The 10,419-nt window shown below is 29.2% G+C and overlaps 2 protein-coding genes across 2 annotated transcripts in view; one reads left to right on the top strand and one right to left on the bottom strand.

Moving 5' to 3' along the window:
- Positions 1 to 871: 871 nt before the first annotated feature.
- Positions 872 to 8,456, bottom strand: LOC107456774 (translocase of outer mitochondrial membrane 22 homolog mge). Its single transcript, XM_016074720.4, has 4 exons — positions 8,277 to 8,456; positions 5,016 to 5,135; positions 1,578 to 1,820; positions 872 to 1,084 (listed from the first exon to the last, which is right to left on the bottom strand). Exons 2-4 carry the CDS (start codon positions 5,130 to 5,132, stop codon positions 992 to 994), a joined length of 453 nt encoding a protein of 150 aa, XP_015930206.1. The 5' UTR covers positions 5,133 to 5,135; positions 8,277 to 8,456; the 3' UTR covers positions 872 to 991.
- A 470-nt stretch (positions 8,457 to 8,926) lies between these two features.
- LOC107456773 (protein FAM210B, mitochondrial) overlaps positions 8,927 to 10,419 on the top strand; it is a 5,996-nt gene continuing 4,503 nt past the window's right edge. The window contains exon 1 of the mRNA XM_016074719.3: positions 8,927 to 9,387. Coding sequence (XP_015930205.1) covers positions 9,162 to 9,387 — 226 coding nt within the window. The 5' untranslated portion in view covers positions 8,927 to 9,161. The remainder of the gene's footprint in view (positions 9,388 to 10,419) is intronic.

Here is a 10,419-nt window from a genome sequence, read left to right as displayed (position 1 = left end):
AGACATTGTTAAAATCATAGAGCTGGATAATGTATCTTGGACTTTTATGTTGTTTTTAAATTTTTCCAGAACTTTCACCAATACTTAAAAATTCAAAGAATTAACTTGTGACAAATTAATTCAATGAAATAAATATTTTCATTTCAACAATACGAAAACTAAAATTATAATTGCACTACTTAAAAATTTCATTGAGCCTACATAAAAATTCCTAGACGATGAGAGCTCTTAGAATATTATGAAGTGATTTTTTTTGTTGCTCAAAACTAACGAAATTAGTTGTTAATTATATATTAGAGATAAAAACCTAACCCTGGGTATAAAACGACAGATTTTTCAATCAGATCAATAAATTTATAGAATTATTCAGGTCCTTTAAAGCCAGTAGGCTTTAGTGAATATTCATGTCTAACATCATACTCAAAAGCATTAAAATAAAATTCTTAAATCACAGTTTTAATATTTGCTATTGTTTCATTTAATTGAATATGTAATCTGAATTATTAAATAGAAAAATCCATGCTAAAGATTTATCTTAGTTGCTTATTTTAAATACATTTTGACGTCAAAAACCCAACCCTGACTTATATGCACTAACAACAAGGGTTGTCCTAACAAGCATTGACTGAAGTTTATTAGATGCCATGTTGCTTCTAATTAGTAACCTTTAAAATTTTCAAGCAATCTGAAAGGAGGTCTTCTCCGTTTTCTAATGCAATTTGGCTGGTTGACAACTTTGTATGGTTGCTATTCTCTGATCTACGCACAAGGGTGATTAAGATTGTTTCTCAAAAATAAGTATAAAAATATGGCTAATGTTGCCCGTCTGAGCTAATCCAGTAAATAGGAAAAGTAAATCTGTACTCCAAGATATGATTGCTATCAAATCATTTATTATACATACATAGTGGATACACAGTCTACAAGCAAACACACAAATTGACTATCTCAATGATGCAATGAGTTTTTCTTTTTTTAATTATAATACAATTTATCTATGAGCCATATGGGGTGGCATTGGCATTCCTAAACTGTGCATACCTCCTCCTCCACCAGATACAGCAGCACTTGGTCCTAAAAGGATCTAAAAGAAGAAAAAAATACTATAAATAAAATTCAATAAATGAATTAAAAATATAATTACAATAGTTATGGAACTGACTATCTACGCAAAAATGACTGTAATACTCTTTTTATTTGAATTTTTGTGAAGGAAAGAGAAATTTTCTTCACTGTTTATTAATCACAATGCATGAAAATGGTTAGTAAGACTAACCACTAATTTGCCTTATACATAATAACATAAATTGTCATATTTTAACAGAATTTTTATTATACTTTATACTCTAAACTTTAGTTTTTATCAGCAGTTTTATAATAGTGCACAACCTTCATTTAAAAAACCAAGATTATTTGGTGCTCAATCATCCTTAATTTTAGCATATTTCGGATAGTCATCCACTTCTATTATAATAACTAATAATAAGTTCAGAGAAATTAAGAAAACATATATTGCAAGCTTTTTTTTAAAAAAATAAACTCTGCATAGTTTAAAAGAAAAAAAAAAAGATAGTAACCTGTCTTTGTTGCTGTCGCTGTGCCTCTTCCAGCTGCATGCGCTCCATTTCAAACAGAACAGGTGCAACTAAAATAGCAGATGATGTGAAGAAGACCCACATGGTAGAACGACCAAGTCTGTAAAAGTTTTTGATACCCGATACGGAGCCATGTACAAGATTAGAGGTAAGTTTCCTAACAGGTTCAGGGAACATTTCTGTCAAAGCCCAAAGTCTTTCACTTAAAGTTTCATCAATATCATCCTGAAAACAGACATGTTTTTTTTTTTCATTATTACATACTTGAGACAAAAGTATTTAACTTTAGTTGCAAGCTAAAGTTAAATAACAGGCTTTTAAAAGTAGTATAGCAGGTTTTAAAATTGACAAATGAGAATAATTAATAAAACAAACTTTTAAACATTCCGACTTTTACATTTTTAAAAATTACCTTTATATAGTAGAAAAATAAAAATTTCAAGAATTTAAGCACAAGGAATAATTGTGAAACACGTATCAACAAAATTATAGTTATAAATTAAATTTACACAAGTTTTTTAGTTTCACAAAATGATACGAAGAAAAAAAGAAATTTACAAGAAGAAAAAAAAAACATTACTGTACATTCAAGATAAACTTTAATTATATTCCCCATTGCATATAGTTTACAATTTAGTATAGAGCCACATAAACATAAGCATTTATCCGGTGGCCCAGAATATGGAATGTGATTAGTAATGACCTTATTTTAAATTAAAATGGCTTATGCAGCTGCAAACTAAATAAAAGTAAATATATTTTTTATCTAGTTGAAATAAATGTTTCTATTTCCCTACAATCTTCACTGTTATATTGTCAGGAATAAAATTTACAATGTTACACTGCAGGATTATTCTACAATAGTATTCGTTATGAACACAGATCACTACTTTTATACTTACTTTTAAGTTATATTTACTTTTATAATAAATTTTGTGTAAAACTGCACCTACTTAACATATGCATTTAAAATTATCAAAAAAATATTACTATCTCCATAAAATAGAGAGCCTTATATCTGAAGTTTTGCAGGAACTAAGGAAAAAAAATATTGTCATCTGAATTGAAGGGGAATCTTAATTTAAATGTAACTTATTACCATATTTGATTTAGAATTTGCGAATATATATAAAAAATTTTTTTTTTATCCCCAGGTCCATACCTGGCAACATTTTTTAGGCTACAAGTAAAGTTTTGATACATCATGCATAATCATGTAAGTCAAAAAGAAAAATTCATTGTTGAGAATAATATAAGCACTTACATTTGGTGAAGTAAAAAATATGTTTATAAATCTCAATCTAAAGAAGATTTTTTTAAAACCATTACTTAATATAGTTTAAGTAATAATTACTTAAACTATTTTATTTAACTATCAGCTGACCCAACTTTGGGCTTACAACCACCAATGTTCAACTCTATAGCTTTGCAGGGGTGTGTTCAGACAATTTGTGAAAGGTCCGTTTTTCGTGAAATTGTAAAAAAATTACTCACATTCTTTCAGCCAGGGTCCGTTTTGATGAATTTGTGCAAATAGGGTCCGGTTATTGCAAAAAACTTTTTCAAAGAGTTTTCAAATTGTAACTAGATACAAGACTATGCTCGGCACTGTAAAATTGTAATAGAAAAATTAAATTTTCAAAAATAAACAGCAATTGCTACTTCTAAATTAGAGATGCAACATGCACATATTTCGTATTTAGCATATACTGCTGAACGCAGAATATTCATTAAGGACGAATAATGAAAGAATCATCTGCCAAAGACAAAACTTAATTCGTTTAGATTCATCTTTCTTGTTTTCTGCCCTGGGAAGGATTAATTCGATTAACAAAACAATAACGAAGATATACAAATTTGTGAAGGGTCCGATTAAAAGAAAAATCATTTTGTGAAGGGTCCGTTTTTAAGTTAAAATATCTTGTGAAGGGTCCGTTTTCATGAAAAGATATTTTGTGAAGGGCCATTAACGGACCCAAATTTCATCTAAACAGACCCTTGCCTTGTTATGACAAAGGAATTCCTGGATCAAGTATTGGGAGAAATTTGCCTTTGTGGAGGACATTTTCATGGCACTAACATATGTTTGCCGAACCGGCAACCACCGAGGATATTTTACGTCAGCACTGTGGTCGCTGCAAGCCGGATGCGGAATTCGCATCGACCAACTATCGCTGGGATTCGAGCCCGGTTCACCTCATTGGAAGGCGAACATTATCACCTGAGACACCACGACTCTACTTAAACTATAAACACTCAACATACTGCAGTACTGGCAATAGCTCTATCTGTTAAGGGATAAGAGAAGTATTTTTGCCATCAGCGGATATTTTATCGCCAAAATTTTATTTTTCTTACATTCTTTCAACAAATAGGGAGACATCTGCGAATATGCGGGTAAATAGGAGATAGTCGTGAAATACAGGAGTCTTCGTTAAAAAACAGGAGACTTGGCAGGTATGCAGATCCATTTAGAAAGGCTACAAAATGTAAGGTAAAAGTTTGTTCTAACAACAATTCAGGAAAGGACAAAATAGATTTCTCTTCCTTTTATTTTCAACTGTGATCTGCATTTGTAGAAAGCAGAATAATGTGTAGATGCAAAAAACATTTCACAAAAAAGAACACGTTATCTGATCTGAAATTTTTAAAGGCTATCTCATATTTATAATTTTCTTTTTAAGTTTGTCAATATTTTTAAGCAGTTGCTTTGAGAATAATATTTTCTTTATAAAAAAAAACAAAAACAAAAAAAAACAGGATTTAAATAAAAAAACAATTCGGTTTAAATCAGAATTTTTTTTCTTCCTCTTTTAAAAAATTTATAACATCAATAACTACTGCCATCACTGATATGCAGGCAAAGAGCCAGGTTCTTTATTCGCCCTCAATTGTGACAGAGCTTCTAAAACCGAAATTTCCAGATTAGTAAGCGGTCACACAAAAAGTCTCGTTTTTCGAAGGCTGGAGAATCTTCGAGGTCTGCTCCAAATGTCAAACTGAGCAGGCTTCTCCCGAACACATCCTGGTCTGTTTGGGACTTTTCAGAGAGGACATATACGTATCCCCTTTTCTGGTTCTCGATTTTCTAAGGGTCAATGGTCTGATGAACCTTGTCTGACTTTGTCAGGTGTTGGAGGATAAGCCACAACTACATAACTACTTGGAATGCATAAGCATTTAAAAAGTAACTAAATTCTGACACAACAAACATAACAATGTAAAAAAAATTTTTGAGCATATAATGTTCGTATTAATTCATGTAGACTTATATCTATTTAGAGAGTATAAGATTTTCTAATGAAAAGCAATACATAATTGAATTGATACATTAGAAGTACTGTAGAGCAAAGTAATGGTACTCGTCTATTTGTCTCTTAAAAAGATAAAGAAAGAAACTAAAAAGTAAAATAAACATACCAAGTCATCTTCAATCATGTTAGCCATATTATTCTTTTTTATCGTTGGAGAGTCTTCTCTGCTGTTAGAACTACTATTGGCATCAATACCACTGTCAATTTCTTCAATAACAGGCATGCTCTAAATACAAATATCATTTTTAAGTCAATTTCACTAGATACTTAATTGATAAATTTCTTTTAAAGTTTCTCAATTTAAATTTAAAACAGGTTAAGTTAAGTAATACATATGAGATGGTTCAAAGAAAAAAATAAGGGATAAAAAAATTATACTTATGAGCAGAAAATCTTAAAAAAGCTATTAAAACTTTTTCCCCCCATTCAAATGCAAACACTGCAATAAATTTAGTTGTGTTGGAAAGCAAAATTCCCCCCAGATGGCATATTCGAGCATTACGATCGCCTATTGAAATAATTTTGATCTTTCATAAAACTTTCAGAAATTTTTTTTTCCCCTACGACTTTAATTGAAAAGTCAATAAGTATGATATAGAAAAGTATGTATGTATAAGTAATGTACATGTAATTTTAAAAAAAAAATACAGTGCAGAACCCGTTATCCGGATATCAGAAAACCGGAAAACCAAAAAAGCGGAACAAAATTCAATAAGTTTTTCCGCCATTAAAAATAAATTTTTTTTTTCCTCATAAGATTTTTCGTTCTTTTTTGAAAGATCATTTTTGAAAGACCTTGCCATCATTTTGGAAATAATTAGTGCTACTTCATTGTTTTTTCTTTTTATGATTATTTCCAATTTTTTTTAAATTCTTTTTTAGTTTTTTAACAATAAAAAAACGGCTTTCTGTAGCGATTCAGAAAAGCGGAAAAATCAGTTATCCGGAATAGCGATGGTCCCGATCGTTACGAATAATCGGTTTCCTACTGTACATGTAATATAAAAAAAATATCAAAAGAATGCATTTTTTAAAATGTCGTTTCACGAAGTGAAAATCATCAAATTAAGTACAGTAAAATAAAAAAAAAGGACATGCACATTACTTATAGATAATAAAGTATGTAATCCCAGCAAATAGATTAAAATGGCATAAATGAAAAATATTTCAGTTTTGTCAATAGAAAAATGAATAATTTATTTGTTAGGCATATAGTGTAAAGATGACTTTAAAACACTATCTTATAAATTTAAGTATTGTTAAATTTTTTTTTAAAATTATTATCCATCACATGTAACTATTACTACACATAAATACGAGACATGTTATATTGTTATATCTATACTCTTTTAACATACTTTTTTAAAACTTGTAGTATTTTTATGCATAAATTTAATGTAAAGAAGTTTCACAATTGCTTGAAAGTTAAATCACTCTCTCTTTGAAGTAATATTGACTAAAAAAATTCGGATTGGACAAATGAACTTCAAAGTGGATTTTCGTGATTAAGTCAATTTCAAGTGATTTTTTGGTTCCATATCAGAGGGTGGAAAATGAAGCCTGAAATTAAGAATATCCTGCAAAATGCAGCAGAGTTGTACATGAGAGTGCAAGAATCTCACCAAACCCAGCTCAGTAGACACACATGTGTACTATCAAGTATTTCATCAAGCATGTAAAATGAGCGGCGTTTTCATATGCTATGGACCGACGGGACACGGAAATAGATTGTGGTTGAATGAATTATTAAGATGTTGAAAAGAACAATGTGGAAAGTATGCGTTTGCACAATATGTGGTGAAAATCAACATGGTAAAGAAAAAAAAATCCCATTTACGAAAAGGGGAAATTAAGCACTTTTTAAAAACACCTTCAAGGGCTTTTAAAAAACGAAAATAAGCACCTTTAAAAATTGCTACACACTAAACCAAGCTCTAACAACCAACCAGATCAGGGGTCTGCCTAGGTTTTTCTGACAGGTACCTATTTTGTGAAAATTTAGACGTAATTTGTGAAAAATTAAAAATTATATTAAAAAGTCAACACAAAAATATGGATTTATCGTCTCTTAAGGGATACAAAAATGAAATTTTAAGAAAAAGTATTTTGTGAAACTACCGTTTTTCCTAAAATTGAATTTGTGAAACTACCGTTTTTCCTAAAGTTGAATTTGTGAAGGTACCGCTAAACGGTAGTAAATTCGGCCTGGACAGACCCCTTCAGATATGCATAACATACACAAATGTGAAAAGGCTGTTAATAGAATTTTTTTTCCAAATGTTTAAGCAACTTAGTTATTAAAAGAAAGCCAAGTATAAGATAAAACATGGTAAGTCAATTACTAGTTTTATATCTTCAAGAAATGCTAATTTAAATATATGCTGGCATATATAATGATCAATATAAAATTTTAAATACAAATTTAAACATTTTAATAAAATCTCATTCTGAAAACGAAAATAAGCACTTTTTGAAAATGCTACGCACCATGTATAAACCAAGCTCTAACAAACAACCAGATATGCATAATATACACAAATGTGAAAAGGCTGTAAGTAATTTTTTTAAAAATTTTTACATTAAAATTTTTCAGCAACTAGATATTAAAAGAAAGCCAAGTATAAGATAAAACAAGGTAAGTCAATTACTAGTTTTATATCTTCAAAAACTGCTAAATTAAATTAAATATATACTGGCACATATAATAATCAATATAAAATTTTAAATAAAAATTTAAACATTTTAATAAAACCTCATTCTAAAAAAAAATTCTTGAAAGTTAGGAAGGGACAAAAAAGTTTAGACTAGTTACAAGTGTCAATAACTTGATAGCAGAAATTTTTTTTTAGATTTTGTGGTTAAAGAAACTTTTTTCAATTTATCTATGTCTGGCTTTAACAAGCTTAAGTGAGCTAATCACAAAACTTCAATTTAAAAATATTAGAAAATTAGTCTGAATTTTTAAAAATGTCTAGTTTTACAAACAAAACAGAATTGCACTACACATGCATAGTGGCATGCATAGCAATTACTAAAATGGATATGTTTCTCAATAGAAAAGTATATCAAAACAATTAAAAAAAAACTTTTTTTTAACTGCTAAGAGAACGAGCAATATGTTTAGAAATCTTAATATTGAGTAAGAAAAATAATCATCGCCTTTTTTAAAAATTGCATAAGCAAATGAAATGAAGCCTTTATAACAAACCTGACAAAAATAATTATGCACCTTTCTAATAATCAAAAAGTTTAGGGAAAGATCACTTTTCTAACGTTTATTTATTTATTGAAATAAATAAATGAAAATCTAGAGAAATTGGCTTTCAAGATAAACGAGATATAAAAACAAGACCTCTGTACCAATTACCTGTTTTTATATTAAAAAGTTCTTGGATGATGAATTGACACTGGAATGTTAAACAAATTTAACAGAGAAAATCACTTTTTCATATTATAAATGATGCTTAAAGTAATTTTTAGATAAAAAATGTGCAAAGTAAAAGGCAGTGTCTATTACACCGACTATCGGTAAGATAGCCTCAGAGCTATCGCGCCGACGTTGACAACAGCGCCACTTTACAGNTGTTAAACAAATTTAACAGAGAAAATCACTTTTTCATATTATTAATGATGCTTAAAGTAATTTTTAGATAAAAAATGTGCAAAGTAAAAACCCTGTTAGCAAACTTAACAGGGAAATAACATTGCTTTCTTCGAGGTTACAGTGAAATTCATATGCTTCACCCAAGAATTTAAAACAGTTTTTAAGTTGAATCAGTTGAAAAAACTTGTAAAATATTGCCTATAAATTTGAAGCAACTGGGAAAACGCGTTGTTTCATTTTATCGCGAAGATATTTTACAAACATTAAAAGAAAAAAATCTGCGAGATTTTAACCTAATATTATTTTTATAATTAAAATCAGTAGTTTTAATTTTTTTCAAAATCACAATCTCCTGTGCAGCCACAGAGAATATAGGCAAATAACCTATTATATAACTTGGTCATCAAATATTTGTGATAACAATTTCAATTTCATCGTAATCGCAAGTAGAAGTGCGTTTGATAAATAATAAACAAACACACCAAAACCGTCTTGATTAAACATCAGTTATTTCATATCTATAGATAATAATTAAATGTAAAAAAATGCAAACTTTTCGCTTAATTAATTTTGTTTCATTTCTCGGTATTTGATTATTTTCGTTAAAACCAAATTACATAATCGTTTTTTTCACCCAAAAGTTTAATTATGTCGGGATATGTATTAAATCGTCTGTCAAAACTCCCACTATCTCCTTTGTTAAAATTACGTGTTCAACCATTCAACAAAATCCAATCATGTGCTATTATTTCCCCTTTATCTCAAAAACATTTTCTAAGGGTTTCGTGTCATTATAATTGCAATACTTTAATACCATTGAAGTTAAATTACAATCCTGTCATGATAAACAACTATTCAACCGAGAAAAAATCAGGTAAATATTCATTCTCACGAATTTAATATAATATTGTAAACAACTATTCAACCGAGAAAAAATCAGGTAAATATTCATTCTCACGAATTTAATATTGAAACATACAAGTGTTATTATTTGTCTAAACTATTCATTTATGTATGTATATGTACATAGCATTTTTTAGACAGTTATTGAGACAAAATTTTTCTGTATCGGTACCTATGCCAAAATAAAATTAATAATTCGCAGCTTCTTGATGCAAAACTTTTTGTGAAACTAAAATCTAGACCGCATTTTTTACTACAAAAATTTAGGTTAAAACAATCCACTTCTACACTGTATTAATTATTATGATATGAGTTTTTCATTATGTTTATGAACTTTTTAAATATTTAATATGTAATTATTTAAGATCTGCCATAATATGACTCCATTCACTGAATCAAATGCTTTATTCAAGTATAAATAGATAGGTTTATGAAGATCAAGACTTTGTACAATCATATTTCTCTTTGCAAACCTTTGCTGTATGGTGCTGTTCACGTTATGGAACCCAGCTTGTTCTTCTCTTATGTGTTCATTAACTTTCTATTTCATATGGTTTGGTTAAACTCTCGAGAATAATTTTCCAGGACAGGGATGGTCTGTAGGCTTCTGCCTCTCCAATTGTCACAGCTAGTAAGGTTCTCTTTCTATGGTAATTTGATAATTATTACTTTTTTTCGTCTCTTTTGGTACTCTTACTTCTTCCTCAGGGCTGGATTAACCTATAGACACACTAGGCACGTGCCTAGGGCCTACAAAATTCAGGGGCCTGCGAAAAGCTAAAAATTTGTTGACAAAAATAATTTAGCTTTAAAAACAAGTGTATTTTGCACAAAATTATGAAGATACAAATAAAAATATAATATTTTTCGGTGATAAATTATTTTGCAGAATCTTATGATCTAATATATTACTTTTTTGCGATTTTTGGATTCAACGAAATCTTGTATTATGCTGTCGAATTCCAAACTACGCAAAATGTCGTATTCAATAGACATAAGTGCG

The sequence above is a fragment of the Parasteatoda tepidariorum genome, chromosome 4, assembly GCF_043381705.1.
Source record: "Parasteatoda tepidariorum isolate YZ-2023 chromosome 4, CAS_Ptep_4.0, whole genome shotgun sequence".
Lineage (NCBI taxonomy): Eukaryota > Metazoa > Arthropoda > Arachnida > Araneae > Theridiidae > Parasteatoda > Parasteatoda tepidariorum.
The sequence above is the reverse complement of the archived record's forward strand: the minus strand, read 5'-3'. Positions and strand labels throughout refer to the sequence as shown.

Bases quoted from the DNA above. Each gene is read 5' to 3' on its own strand.
- LOC107456774 (XM_016074720.4), bottom strand. From the start codon at position 5,132: ATGCCTGTTATTGAAGAAATTGACAGTGGTATTGATGCCAATAGTAGT. The intron at 1,821-5,015 runs GTATGTTTATTT...GTCTGTTTTCAG, and splicing joins ACATGATTGAAGATGACTTG to GATGATATTGATGAAACTTT. The intron at 1,085-1,577 runs GTTACTATCTTT...TTCTTCTTTTAG, and splicing joins AGCGACAGCAACAAAGACAG to ATCCTTTTAGGACCAAGTGC.